This window comes from Martes martes (assembly GCF_963455335.1).
Source record: "Martes martes genome assembly, chromosome: 3".
Classification (NCBI taxonomy): domain Eukaryota; kingdom Metazoa; phylum Chordata; class Mammalia; order Carnivora; family Mustelidae; genus Martes; species Martes martes.
Window position 1 is genome coordinate 140256950 of NC_137890.1, and position 16007 is coordinate 140272956.

General features: G+C 33.6%; 1 protein-coding gene across 1 annotated transcript in view; it reads left to right on the top strand.

Moving 5' to 3' along the window:
- The window catches only part of BAZ2B (bromodomain adjacent to zinc finger domain 2B), a 426011-nt gene that overhangs the window by 356011 nt on the left and 53993 nt on the right, over positions 1-16007 (top strand). The window contains exons 21-24 of the mRNA XM_080798618.1: positions 396-440; positions 684-716; positions 1963-2028; positions 14023-14163. Coding sequence (XP_080654744.1) covers positions 396-440; positions 684-716; positions 1963-2028; positions 14023-14163 — 285 coding nt within the window. The remainder of the gene's footprint in view (positions 1-395; positions 441-683; positions 717-1962; positions 2029-14022; positions 14164-16007) is intronic.

Genomic DNA, 16007 nt, shown 5'->3' on the forward strand with positions numbered 1-16007 from the left:
TCAGAGTGGAGAGAGTTCTAATCAGCTGGATTTGAGGATTGCTCTATATAATGTATTAAAATAATTTTAAAGATACATGTGTCAATTGTATCTGATATGCTCTGACCATTTAGTCAGTTCAGTGAATGTGCCATTGAAATATGCTATTAGGTTATTGAATTTTAAATTTAAATGGCTACTGAATAGGATCCTTCCTACTATCATATAATCTTTCTGTATTAAGTAGAAGCATGTGAAATTGCTACTATGTAAGTAAAAAATGATCAAATATTTGCAATTCCATGTGGTTTGACCTAATGGAAGATTATAGAATCTCAGAAAAGGAACATTTAATGCTTGTACTATGTTCCAAATCTTCCCTAAGAATGATATATTAAAAGTTTCTTATTTTTAAGGAAAAAGAAATGAGAAGACAACAAGCTGTTCTTCTGAAGCATCAGGTCTGTATACATAAAGTTATACAATTGTTGAAATGTATATTTTATAATTTTTCTTAAATCTATTTTGGGGAAAATCTTCAAAATGTTTTCTTAAAAGTTTCCAATTTAATTCCTGCTTAAGTTTTTCCTTCATCTTATGGTTTATTGCCTTGCTTTGGTATTGGTGTCTTTTGGGGGGTTAAAAATTGGTTTCATGACTCTGTGATTTCTGTTTCATAATGTTGTGCCAACTCTTTCTACCAGGAGTTGGAGAGGCATAGACTAGATATGGTATGGGTATGTTTATTTTTGTACATCTAACACCGCATTGTGATTTGGTTGTGATATGGTTGTCATAGCAATGCATAAAGTGTAGCACTGGCTGCTGTCATATTACATACTGCTGCATGGCTTTACAGCACAGTGCATTGCATACATCTGCTTGTCTGTCTATAAAGAAGTATGATACATCTCTAAGATTTCTAATTGAATTGTGCAAGCCTTATATAAGGCTGCCATCTAAAAATTTACATTACTGATGTCACAATGAGAGTTGGATCACTATACAATTAGATACGATAATGACCCATATTCTCCCATCATTCTAGGTGCAAAACTGCCATTGAATACAATGGGAATTTTGAGTTAGGTTGATGAGAGAATAAGAAATATATTCTGGTTTTACAGACAAAATTTGAGAAATAATTTTAGAAATATCCCTTTGGGGGGACCAAATACATTTAAACAAAAAGAATTCATTAGATGTAACTGTAATTTTTAAATTTTAAAATAAAATGAAATCATCAAAACTTGTGCTTACCTTATTTTCATACTGTGCCTTTTAGATTCCATTTATTAGCCACTGGTGCAGCTTTTACGGTCTTAAATAGCACATCAAGTGGCAGACATCAGTAAATAGGAGTATCCCATTTCATTGGTGTTGGTATGTGAACCACGACTAGTTTGACTAAATTGGTATAAAAACGTAAAAAAAAAAATCTAATTTGTTGGTGGCCTATTGAATTTGCAAAATGATAGTGTGCTTGAAATAAAAATAACTTAATTCTAAAACCATGAAGTGAAAGTGATTATAAATCAATTTCTGTCTAAGAACTTAAGATCTAACTAAACCTTAAGATCTAAACTAAACCTTTAGTTTAATTGGCCTATAGTACATATTTGTGGTTTTTCTAATAGCAGATGTAAGGTAACTGACCTGTTCCAGCCAACCATTATGCTTTTTGTTCTGCCAGCTTTTGAAGGAGCATCACAACTGACCATAAGTAAATCTTGTATGCTTCTGTTTACACTGTCTCCATGTTCATTGCTTTACCTTTTTGCTTTTGATTGTTCTTGTATTTGCTTTCTAAACCTGAACTAAAACATGCACAGACTGGCCATTCTTGTCTTATATTTAGTATTTACTGTGACTTGTCTATAAATGCTAAACATGCTATACTGAGTTTTGTTTTGTTTTCTTTTTCCATTTTCAAAATCAAACTATTAATTATAATTATTTTCCTAATTTTATCTGGCCTAATAGGAACGAGAGAGAAGGAGACAACATATGATGCTTATGAAAGCTATGGAAGCTCGTAAAAAAGCAGAAGTAAGTGCATGTTTCTAGGAAAAGTACTAGTATTTTTTCCTAAAGCATTGGTTTTTCTAAATATAAATTCTTCAGAGTGTAGGTTTGTCATGGTTTATTGGCTTTCAAAAGCAAGCCAAATATTAAAGATAGTAACGGTTAGAACATAAAAGAATGTAAGAAGGATTCCAATCTATGTGTTAATTTTCTTGGCTGAGATTTTAATTATCTTTTTTTAATGTAGTGAATGACATTTGCTTGGATAAAAGTAGTTATTTATTACTGTAACCAGAGTTTCACAAAACTAATATTACAGCATGCCTAAACAGGTCCTGTGTGTCCTAACTAAAACACCAGTCAGTCCAACCATGGACTTTTGCCTTCAGAATTAATTATTCTTTACTGTTCTGTGTAAAATTGTGCTTAAGTTCTTTCCTAAGGATAGACTTTAAACAGATAATTCAGAATAAGGAAATTATTGAAATAAGTCAAAATGAGCTTATTTGGAATGTAATAGAAAGCAATTAAAGGTTAAATATATATATTACAAAGCAATACATTCTGTATTAAAACAGTTGAATAGAGTTATGGCCATGATATCCAGGGCTTTGGAGTGTGAGAGACTCAGAATTCCTTGCTTTACCTCTTCAGGCCCAACTCACTTTCTTTTTCTTCCTTCCTTCCTTCCTTCCTTCCCTTCCTTCCTTTCTTCCCTCTTCTCCTTCTGTTTTTTTGTTTCAAAATTTTAATTTAAATTCTGGTTAAAGTTTATTTCTTCTTTTAAATTGAGATAATGATACCTACCTCTTAGGATTGTAAGATTATCAACTGAGATAAACATTTAGTAAGAGAATTAAAAATAACAGTTTGGTCTGGAAGTTTGAGAGAGCTGAATTTCAGTATTTTTGTCTCAGCTCTGGCTTAAATCTATCATTATAGATTTCTAATGTAGAGAGACAATAAGTATATTGTTTAGGAACTTGGACATTGTAACCTTGTTACCTGGATTTGAATTCTGGTTTCAGTGCTCTTCAGCTATGTGACCTTAGGCAAATTATTTCACCTGTCTGTGATTCAAATTTTTCATCTGTAAAATAGAGATGATAACAGTTCCTATTTCATTTTGTAGTAATGATTAAATGGGTGTACATCTGTATGAGTGTATGTGTAAAGTTTTTGGAACAAAATGTAGCACCATACAGTGCTTAATAGTTCCTTATCACTCTCCGTGTGTTTGCTGTGTAGAGTGGGCCTAGCAAGATGCATAGCCAGGTTGGGAACTATTAACATAGATTACCTCTAACTTAGCCTCTTCAGCAATCACTTCTTGTGACTCTCCTAAATTTCATGGAGGTTTTGCCTTAACATTTTTCTTACTATCTTTTCTTCCAAACCTGTTAGTTATCCAGGCCCATTGACAGCTTTTACACCTAACATAACAGTGAGTCTGTGTTTGAATTTATAACGATAATCTCTGATCGCTTCTCGGCCTTTTGGCTAAGATCAAGTGTATAACGATAATCTCTGAAAAATGACAAATAGAGAAAGAAAGGCAACAAATTCTGAGAATTGGAGTGGCTGCTATCTCTGTTCCTTTCTAAAAGCAGTGTGGCAGTGGAAAGAGTAGGAAAGGGAGTAATTAAAAGCTCAACCTAATTTTCTCCAATCTGGAGGATGGAAACTGAAAAACAACTCAGGAAAAGGACCTAGAAAATTCCTCAAGAGATAAGTTCCTCTCTACCAAGTATACTTCTTTCTAGAGGGCTAAAAAGAACAGGACCATGCCATTCCAATTTTTCCTGGTTTGGAAGAGAAGCTAAAGAAAGGCAGAATAATGACAATAATGCAGAACATTATCTCCAGATATATTAGAATTTAGTAGAAGAGGAGAACCCAAGAGTAAGAGTAAGATCATCAAAGAGAGTGAATGCCCAGATTAAAAGGTGCCCAAAAGGCCCAAAAGGCATGACCTCTTCCATTGGTTTTTCATATTTCCCATTGCCTGGGAAGAGAGTGGGAAAAACTGCTAAAGTGAGGTGAGTAAGATCTGGTTTGAGTGAAAGATAGCAGCCACAGGATAAATGAAGGTAATTAAAATTAAACATTCTAAGAATCCATGAAAGACTAAGAGCACCTTTCATGGAAAAAAGATTTACCTTTGACTAGATAAAGCAAATCAGTTACATTGGTTCCAGTAAAACTTGGAAAGGAATATGAGAAAGCAAGTACAGTTCTCCATCTCCTATCTCATTCATCCTCAGAAAAAAGAAACATGAGTAACATACATAGTATTCACACTTCTATCTGAAGTACTTAGAAAAATAATAGTATCATGGAGGGCACGTATTGCATGGAGCACTGGGTGTGGTGCATAAACAATGAGCTTTGGAACACTGAAAAAAAAAATAAAATTAAAAAAAATGTTTTAAAATAAAAGTAAGCATCAGATAAAGTGAAAAAGAACTAAAAATGAAAGCACCTATATTGGGGCAATACACATTCTGGACTGGGCTGCTCACATTAAGCATAAGTAATTGGGAAAGGAATGTCAAGGCAACCATGCCAAACTATTAAACCAAAAAAAAAAAAAAAGAGAGAGAGAGAGAGAGAAATGTGCATATATATATATATACACATATATATAGTATATAATTATTATACTATATATGTATCAATAACATAAAGTGTAATAATTTAAGGAACCTCCTTCCCTTGTTTGCATTCTTATTTTCCTAAACACTCCCTGTGTGTTCTCCACAGAGCAGCCAGAGTGATTCACTTTTCAGAAAGTGAACCAGGTTACATCTTAACACTAGCCAGTAGCTTCTTACTGCAATTGTAGTAAAGTCCAAATGCCTCACCATCACAAAGCAGTCCCACATGCACTGACCTCTGCCTCTCACTTCAACTTTACCTCATACGATTTGTCTCTTAAGTACTATATTACAGTCATTTTTGTTTTTTTTTTATTATCCTAAACAAAGGGTCTTTACCATTGCTGCTCTTCCACCAAATATTCAAGTGATTCTTATTTGTTGTTTATTTATAGATCAAATGTTAACTTGTCTAAGAGGCCTTCCCAGAACACCTAATTTTGCCTTTTTTTATACCCCACCTTTGGAACTCCATTCCATCATCTTATTTATTTTACAGTTGTTTATGGTCTGCTTCCTCACAGGATGTAAGATCTTTGAGGACAGGAATCTTGTCTGTCTTGTGTATCACTGTAGAGCCAGGTATACAGTTGGACCTTAGAAAATTGTAGTTGAATGAATGAATGAATGACTGAATGAGTTAAAATGCAAATGGCAGTTAAACAAATTGGTGATAAAAATATCATTAAAGAATGAGTACATTATTATGTTTTCTACCTATATAATTTTCTTTATGTAATAATAGAATCTTTTATTTTACTCTAGATGGTTTTCTTAGAGTTAGACATTCAAGAAACTATTATTTAAAATGAAATATGTCACAAATAATCCTTTATTGGAATGTTTAAGGGAACCCCATAGGTAAAACTGAGCTCTTAAAATGTTATCCTCTGATAACTATAGACTTGTGAACAAGACTAGATAATTTCACCAGTTACTCTGATTTTATATTGTGTTCATCTATTGAATGGTACCTCTAGATCTGTGATCGACTAAGTATTTTATTTTTTTAACTTCTTTTTTTTTTTAATTTATTTATTTGTTAGAGAGAGAGCGAGCGAGCACAGGCAGACAGAGTGGTAGGCAGAGGCAGAGGGAGAAGCAGGCTCCCCGCCGAGCAAGGAGCCCGATGCGGGACTCGATCCCAGGACGCTGGGATCATGACCTGAGCCGAAGGCAGCCGCTTAACCAACTGAGCCACCCAGGCGTCCCTTATTTTTTTAACTTCTTAAACTACTATTTTGCACACAGCATTAGATTAGATACTACAGAAAAAACAAAAATAATAATAATGATTTTTTAAATTATATCAGAGATAAAAATTTACAGTATAAACAGTTAGGTAGTAATTAGGCATATGTTTTTACTGGCAACCCAAAATTTTAACCAGATCTTTACATCAATGTGCCACCTCTGTGAATATTAACAAAATATTCCTGTATGTACTTGTCCATTTCCTTATTATTACTTAACATGCAAAAGATGTAACTAGTGTAATGCCAATAATGGGCATATCTTGGCTTCATATTCTATGTCCTATTACCTATATACTTTTTTCTTTTATTAACTATTAAAAACACAAACTTTATTGTAAAGTTACAGCCATATGATACCTAGGCAGGGCCAACTAAAAATTCTGAACTGGCCAATATATAAAAACCTTGATTCTAGCTTTCAATACCTTCAACATTTTATGATTAGATTGTGAAGAAAGAAAAATAGAGAAGATAAACAAAAATGCTCTGAATAATATTTAAAGAACTAATGAGGTTAAAAAAATAAATTGCTTTCACCTTGTTAATTAAAAATCTCTGATAACATCTGAAATTATTCCAAGAACCTCCCCATAACCATCAAAGTAAGATGGTAACACAAACATCACTTTTATGTTACTCTGTACACTACACTGATCTTACTTTTTGATTTAGATTAACTCAATAAATTTTTACTAAAATAATCCCAATTTCTATAGTTTTTCCATTATATAAATTTAAAATTAGTGGGGCACCTGGGTTAAGTTGGTTAAGTTGGTTAAGCATCTGTTCAGTTCAGGTCATGATCCCAGGGTCCTGGGATTGAGGGAATGGGGGTGTGCATCAGATTCCCTACTCAGCAGGGAGTCGTCTTCTTCCTCTTCTTCTGCCCTTCCCCCCTTGCTCATGGTGTCTCCCCCACCGATAAATAAATAAAAACCTTTTTTAAAAACCCTATAATTAGCAAGAATATTCAGACTTACATAAATTACCTTACTTGTTATTACTCTCTTAGTAATTTTAAATGATCACTACTATATCATCATAGTTCATAAATATTTTCATAAGAAAATATAAGAAAGAATAGTTAATCTCGTGAATAAAAAAGGCTTATTTCCTAGTATAATTCAAGTACAAAATGAGACACATCTGCTTTCATTATTACTAAGCACTAGAAACAAGTTGGTTAAAGCAGTGTGACAAAGTAGCTCAAAATCTCCTCTTTCATTTAGAAAAACTTTAAACCATACCAGTCACAAATTTATAACCACTTTACTCATATTAACTGAATAATCAACCATAGTGATCGTCAAGAGTCTTTTATATGTCTCCCTCCAAGGATCAATAAACTATAAAAGGCTGTTAGATATGCAGCTATCGCAGAAGATTGTGTCAGCACTTTAGGAGACAAAACCATAAAATAGAAGAGAGTAGCTCAGGTTTCAGAAGCCATCTAATAAACAATTTGAAAGCAGAAAAAATATGTAACCCTCCCCATCCATGATTCAAGTCATGAGACTATTTTATAATCCTATATTTATATTAGTTACTAGTTAGTGAAAAATGAAAATAAGTAGAGTTGCACACATAGGTGGTTTTGTTTAAGCAAACCCATTGTTCAGTTGAAGACATGGTAAATATACTTCTGTGGCATGCTTGTATATTGTATTTATACAATGTACTTATAATGTACTTTAATTTTAAAGTTAAATAGTCTAAAAACAAATATAAAATGATTTTATATTAGCTATATGATAAGATGTTAAATGTCCTATAAACAAAGTCAAATTTTAAAGGATTATTATCAATTTAATTTAGGTATATTAAAATCTCTGATTCAGTCTGACTCAGGAATTATTAACAATTTTAATTTAAATTTAGGACACATTTATAGTAGCTATTCTACAGAGTATTAGATACATAATCTAAAGTAAGCACAGACTTCTGTAATACCTTGGTGGATTTTGAGAAAATATAATAACTGGGAGGTTTTATTCTTTTTAAATATTATACCTATAAAATAAAATTTCTATTAAAATATAAAACATAAAGGTCTCTATCATGTGATTCATAATTTTAAAATTTGTTTAAACTTAATTTTCATAATATTTTAAATGAAAAAATAGTCCCTTTAAAAAAAATTACCTTGATTGTTCTATACATATTCAGTGTTACCATAAAACAGTAACTGTTAATCTTTATGTCTGTCTTCTATAAATGGCTTGTATTATTAATCTTATTTATATTTGCAGTCTTCCTGCACCCTGAGGTAAACCTGTGTCTCTTAAATTATATTTATGTCTTTGAAATTTAAGTACGAGTTGCTGTCAAAAGAAATGTATTCCCCCAATTATTCCCAAAACAAACACCTACGAGACCTAGTAGAATCATAAAAAGCAAAAAAATAAGGCATCTTTGCAACATTGTCTCTTAAAAAATGTCTTGTTTTGCAGTCTGATAAGTTGTAAAAGTTTACAATAACAGGTCATTCTACCACATTCATTGTTTGGTTTTTAAACTTCTATGGCTCTAAAATAGAGTAAATTTATTTCATACATTTATTATTATGCTATAGATTTCTGGAAATATGGTCATTTATGCCTTGAGAGCCCCTAAGGTAGTCTTTTTGTATGAGTAAAAACTGGTTTTGAAATTGTCGCCCTATGTATTTTGGGCTGTTTAGGATAATCTAAATTTAATCCATTTGTTATAAAAAGGTGTTTCAACTTTGAAATAAAATTTAAATGACTTCTTAACTAAAATATTAGTAATATTTTGATATGGAAAATTCCATTACTGTAATTAAGATGATTAAAATGATTTTATTATAAATGACTTATTTCTGAGAATTCACTTACTTCAAGAATTTCTACATCTAGAAAACTGGAAGGTATGAGGGGGATGAAGGCCAAAAAAAATTAAGAGGAGGCATACTAATTGATTGTCATTATTGACAGTCAATCTAAAAAATAGTCAGGAGCTATATTTTGTGGTTATTTGTAGGCAATGTAAGTTATTGCCCTGAAATTTAACCATTGTTAGTGTAAAATATGTTTTAACATTCCTTTCATATTTGATAGGTTTCATAAGTCCTCTCTGTTACATCAAAGGTTTATTGTGAATTGACCTTACAGACCCAGAAAGTTCCATTATGAAATCCTGGTATTTGACATGGCAACAAAACATAGTATTATAGGGGTGCCTGAGTGGCTCAGTCAGTTGGGTTTCCACTCTTGGTTTCAGCTTAGGTCATGATCTCGGGATCATGGGATTGAACCCTGTTTTGGCTCCACACTGAGCTCGGAGTCTGCTCTCTTCCTCTCCTTCTGCCCCTCCTCCAGCTCATGTACGTGCACACATACACTCTCATTCTAAATTAATTAATTAAATCTTTAAGAAGCCATAATATTACAGAAATTAAGTGTAGGATGAAGCATTGTAACTTGTCAAGAAAAGGCTTAGGTATGGGGTGCTTGGATGGCTTGGATGGTTAAGCATCTGCCTTGGGCTCAGGTCATGATTTCCAGGTCCTGGGATCGAGCCCCACCTCAGGCTCCCAGCGCAGTCGGGAGTCTGCTTCTCCTTCTCCCTCTGCCTCTCCCCATGCTTGTACTCTGTCTCTCTCCCTTTCAAATGATAAATAAAATCTTTTTTTAAAAAGGGGGGGTGTTGGGGCACCTGGGTGGCTCAGTGGGTTAAAGACTCTGCCTTCGGCTTGGGTCATGATCCCAGGGTCCTAGGATGGAGCCCTGCATCGGGCTCTGCTCAGCGGAAAACCTGCTTCCCTTCCTCTCTCTCTGCCTGACTCTCTGCCTGCTTGTGATCTCTGTCTGTCAAGTAAATAAATAAATAAAATCTTTTTAAAAAGGGGGGGGGAGGTGCTTATGTGAAAATTGGTAAGTATTGCTCTTTCAAACAGTATACCAAGTCTAGAAGAGAGAATACTACACAAGTTTAAACATCTTCAAATTTGGCCTAAAATAGCACTGCCACTTTAAACTTGAATTTCTGGAAAAAATTATCAGATAATAAGTCTATTTAATTTTAATATGGGGACAGTGTATTTGTAAGCACATCAAATCATAGTGTATGAAATTAAGATGATTAAGAAATTAACAATGTTGGAGTAGATGTGGGAAATGTATTTTAGATATTTTTAAATTCCCAAATATAACTTGAATATTATTAATAAATGTATTAAACTCTGCTTTTGGCTGCAAGATTTGTGTATAATTGAAAATCAATTATGTCTGTCCACAGAATGAAATATAAAAAGTTGAGAAAAAAATCAGCTATTGAATGTGTTTAATGACTGGTACAAATGTTAACCTATTGTTATTTATATGGCATTTGTGGAATTATTCATTAAGCAAATGAATAAATGCTTAAATAATTTTTATATGCTAAGGCACACCAAATATTTCTGTTAAAGATATATGACAACTGTTGTAGTTGGAGATAAGAACAGCATTGAGACCAGTGGGAGAGGAAAGTTGAACTGATACAAGCTTGATAGGGAGAAAAATAAGATCATTAAAAACTTCCTTGAAGTGTCTGGCAAATTGTACTGCTGGGGATTGAACTTGGTCCATAAAGAAAGAGGTGAATAAATTTGTTCCTCTGACCTCTAAAAGATTACAGTAAAGTGGAAGAGATCAACTTTAGACATATAATTGTCCCACAGTACAATAAATAATATAACAAGTTATATGGAAGCTTAGAAAAAGAGAGAAATATTAAAATGCTTGAAACACTTATGAGAAGAATAAAAGCAGGCTTTATTTCTGTGTTAAGGAAGAGAGGTTCTGCATTTCAGGCAGAGGAAATGGCATATACAAAGGTACAGTGTTGTAACTCAATATGACCTGTGGGCAGAGAGGAAGAAGGGGCAAAGAGGGGGTTAATCAGTTTTTGCCATGTGTATGACCCTATCTTGGCTTTGTTGCTTTTCTCCTTCACCTCTTTGTTGTCTGTACTCCCCGTCTTCCTCCCCGGCCCCCTCCTTGTCCTTTTTCATCATCTTCATCATCATCTAAGCAATGCCTCAAACTGGTTACACTGTCTTCTCAACACAGGTGTATCACAAAATGTGACTGGATCATGGGAAATACCGTGATAATCATGACATATGAGACAAAATCTTGTGTGGGGCTAGATTGTGACTGTCTTTATGTGCCATTTTAATATTAGTTGATTGTTGAGGGGACCCAGAAGCTCTCGTTCTTTGAGAGTTACCTTGTCTTGTACAGTTCATTAAATAAATTGGTGAGTAAATTCACCAAATTTACTACGTTTAGAGACCTCATGTTTCCTTCGAAGTATACCTAATATTTCAAGACAAGAATGGATGCTTGTCTTTAAGTAATAAAGGTCCTAAAAATTTCTAAGATTTCTTGGAAATCTCCATTTAATCCTAAAAATTGATGTCATTTTACTCTCCATGCCATATTATAACCCTGCTTTTAACTGGAAAAAATATTGCCTATCACTAGCTAAAAATGATATCCAAGAATATAAGCCATATTTACCTCATGACATTAAATGCACTCTAACTCACTGTCTGCATATCGTTGAAGTATTATGTACCCCCAGATTGCCATCAAAGTTGGCACAGTGAAGAGAGCATTAGTGTCACATTATCTTTTCTCTCTTTTTGAAAATAAATGGTAACCATTTTCAACAGTTTTTAGTGAATAATAGTTTCAATTTTTTTTGTAATTATTATAATGAACATCATTAAGAATTCTGAGTTAGTCCTATATGGTAAAAAAATTTACACCAGCTACTTCGAAATCTGTAAGAGACATTTGTTTTATTCTGTTGGTGATTGTGATTCATTATTCTGGTGAGTGACCAAAATATTTTCTCTTCCTTGGAAAAATTCTTAGAGCAACATTCATGTGTTTATAAATTGAAAATCCAATTCTGGGGAAAAAAATGTTCTACCAATGATAATTTTGTTTGAAAATCTATACTGCATTGTAGGAATGTTGCATGTTAATTGTGTATATTTTATGTCATTAGACCCTCAGAAACTGCTTTTAGTTTATAATCAATAAGATTAATTGTAGCACTTTTACATCTTGATGTCAGTAGTCTCACAATAGAGCTTCTGAATCATTTTCCTTCCCAATGTCTGTATGAATCAGTAACCCAGAAATTTAGAGGTTGTATAAAAATGAGCAGTGATGTGAGCATATCATGTAAAAAGGCTCTCATGACCTGACCTCTGGCTCTGTATCATAATATTCAGCAACTATTCAACCTGCAACCTCCATTCCACTCTTGACGCTAGTAGCAATTTCTCAAATACACTGTGCTTTCTCTGCTCTGCCTGGAATATCCTCTCCTCTGTGTCTCCCCTGTGGCATGCCCTCCCACAGCAGTTAGGATGCTGTCTTAGCCATAGTAATTGAAACAAGGATAGCTAGAATATGGGCAAAAATGCTAATATGTGTGTGTGTGTGTGTGTGTGTGTGTGTGTGTAAAACAAAGCAATGAGTGCAATGTTAAAATTATAGGTTAGAGCTGTAAGAATTAAGAGAAATTGGTACTAGGGAGGAAGTGGTAGTGTTTAAATAATTTTTTTTAAAGATTTTATTTATTTATTTGTCAGAGAGAGTGAGCACAGGCAGACAGAGAGGCAGGCAGAGGCAGAGGGAGAAGCAGGCTCCCCGCTGAGCAAGGAGCCCAATGTGGGACTCAATCCCAGGACTCTGGGATCATGACCTGAGCTGAAGGCAGCTGCTTAACCAACTGAGCCACCCAGGGGTCCCGGAAGTGGTAGTGTTTAAATAAGATTAAGGTGGAGTACTGACCTTCCTGCTTGGAGTGCACCAATATAAGGAGGTGAGGAAACAAGGTGTTCATCAGGAGTAGCAAATAGCTTGACTAAATCTACATAGAATACAAAACTGGGAGATAAGATTAAAAAAAGAGAGTTTTGAATTCAGAAGTAAGGAGTTGGACTTTATTTTGATAAAAATAAAGAAAATTGAAAGATTTTTAGTTAATGAAGAGACATGACCAGCTTTATAAAAGTAAACCTATCATTTGGGACGCCTGGGTGGCTCAGTCAGTTAAGCCGCTGCCTTTGGCTCAGGTCATGATCCCAGGGTCCTGGGATTGAGTCCCCCATCGGGCTCCTTGCTGGGCAGGGAGCCTGCTTCTCTCTCTGCCTCTGCCTGCCACTCTGCCTGTTTGTGCGCACGCTCTCTCTCTCTCTCTCTCTCTCTCTGACAAATCAATCAATAAATAAAATCTTTAAAAATTTTTTTTTAAAAGTAAACCCATCATTAATGTGTCAAATGTGTGAGGTAGTAGGCTAGAACGGCTGATGATTCCACTGTTAGTTCTCATCTGAGTAAGAATTGTATTTGAGGTCTGGCAATAAAGTACTGACACTAATATTATCGTAGAAAATCTTGACTTCTTCCAACAGAATGTCGTCCCCTTCAACAGGGAGACAGGACAACTATTTCCATCTTGCTGCCATTACAGAAAATATTTTTTGAATGCTTTTGGAATTGCCTTCAGAATCCATTTTATATTCTCTAAAATGTTGTTTTTAATGGTAAATAGTATTTTGGTTTCATCACAGGTGCTATCTTAAGACTAGTTAATTGAAAGAACTACTTTTGCAAATTCAAGCATGTTGTTTCCACTTTCATGCTGTAAATCTTCCCTTGCTTCCTGGATGGAGTTACATAAAAATTTGTGTTAATACTAGCTAACTGTATTTTATAAATATTTAATTACCCATGTGCATTTTATATATCTGCTTTTGTTAATAAGTAGTTTATTCTCATCTTGTAACCTGGGGAAGGATTGAATAAATTTTGAACAATGGAATAATCTGAGTTGAATCTAATGTTGATAATACAAACACACACACACACAGTCATAAGATTATTTTAAAATTCAAAGGGTGGAAATAAGTCATTGTTTCTATGTATGTTTCTATGTTTCTAAGTCTATTCCTAAATCTCCTAAGAGAATTCTGTTCATGGAAATAATAACCTTTTGATGACTTTTGAAAATTTTAACTGGAGGTTTTTCAAACACATACAATGATTAAAGAGACTGTTGGACTTGGTTTTCTTTTTAAGGAAAAAGAACGGTTGAAGCAAGAAAAACGTGATGAGAAAAGATTAAATAAAGAACGTAAACTAGAGCAAAGAAGATTAGAATTAGAAATGGCAAAGGAACTAAAGAAGCCTAATGAAGATATGTGCTTAGCAGACCAAAAGGTAATTTACATGTGAAACATTTCATTAATAACTTTAATTTTTCCTGTGTCTCACCTGATTCTTTTGCCAGAGTTGCCGTTACAAAAGCCTTTCATTTTTAACCAGAGCGGTGGGTTTCCAAGTCAAGGTCTGTCTGCCTTTCCTGGACGGCCACCAATAAACCTCTTTAGAGCTCCTATGCCAATAATGGCACTATTTAATACATAAGTGGAGCACTGTAAACCTTTTTAAATTGAAGTAGAAATACTGAGGAAATCTGCAAAGATGAATTAGAGAAGTAGATAGAATTTCTATATGTCATTTGGCTCCTCCCAGGCATTTAGGTACAGAAAGCTCTAACTCCTCACCTCACGCCTGTAGGTATTTAAATAAGTGAAGGTTTATAATCTACAACTTCCTTCAGTGCTTTAGTGATTGTAGCTAACTTTTCTTGAGTATGTTTACTACATGCCGGGCACTATGCTAAGTGCTTTCGATGAATTCTTTCATTTAACCCTCACCATAGTCCTGGGGAACTGGTATTTATGCCCATTTACAGATGGGAAAACTGAGACACAAAAGGTTGAGGAACTTGCCCAGTATTACACTGCTAATAAGTTGCAACGTGGATTAAGTCTCCAGTTTGTTAAATTCCAGAGTCCATACTGTTTATCATCTTGAAAGCCAAGAAGTATATCCAACCAAAGTACTTCATATGTGTTTTCCCTTCCATCATGCTTCACAGATAGGTAATATGGCTAAATTATATAAAAGTAGAAATTCAGAAAGAGCCAAATAATACTGGTATCTGGCATGATTTCACATACTTACAAGTAGAAATCTTTTATGTTTGACTCTAAGAAAATGGTATTTCCAGAAAGTTATATTGATGCTGCATATTACCTTTATGATACTATCTCAACAATATATTATTATACTTGATAAATAGCATCTATATTTACTTATAAGTCATATTCATCTGAAATACAAATAATGAGTGTCTCTTAATCTGTGTAAGCTCTTTTCTAAAGTACTTAAGGCAAACTTTTAATACTCCAGTGAGGATTTAATTATATTAATATTCTACTTAGTTACTTAGCATAAATGCTTTTAAATACAAATGAAAGTATAATGCTACTTTTAGTCAGTTGGATGTTTAAAATGTCCTAAGCCTAGAAAGGGCATATATGTTAGTTAACACACTTGTTAAAGCCTCATAGTGAGTAAATACTTTTTTTAAAAAAATTTTTTAAATTTATTTATTTTAATAAACATATAATGTATTTTTATCCCCAGGTGTATAGGTCTGTGAATCGCCAGGTTTACACATTTCACAGCACTCATCATAGCACATACCCTCCCCAATGTCCATATCCCCACTACCCTCTCCTGTCCCCCCTCCCCCCAAGTAAATACTTTTTAATCCTGAATGAGCTTTATTTCCTTGCATCTTTTATTTTTATTTAAATCCATATGCACTATATTAAATGTATGTTCATTTTAAGCCTTATTTTTGTTAGCTTTGTTTTTAGAGTCATATGGAAATGTCTGCATATGATAGGGTTCAGGAAAAGTCTCTGAATTAAATGGTTTTCAAACGGAACATAAAAGATTTGTATGGTATCAGCTATTATCCATAGTTCTGTGTTTTCATACAATATTGTAGGGAAAGTATTTGATTAGTTATTTCAGTAAGTGAAGGGTAGGAGAACATTTTTGAACAAGACAATTCAGAGAAATAGAAATATTTACAAGTCACATTTCTTTCCACAAAGTTTAAGATACAATTATTAAATCCCATTCATGTAGAAAAAATATTTTTAATTGAGATTACCTATTTACTTAATATTTTAAATGTTTATGAC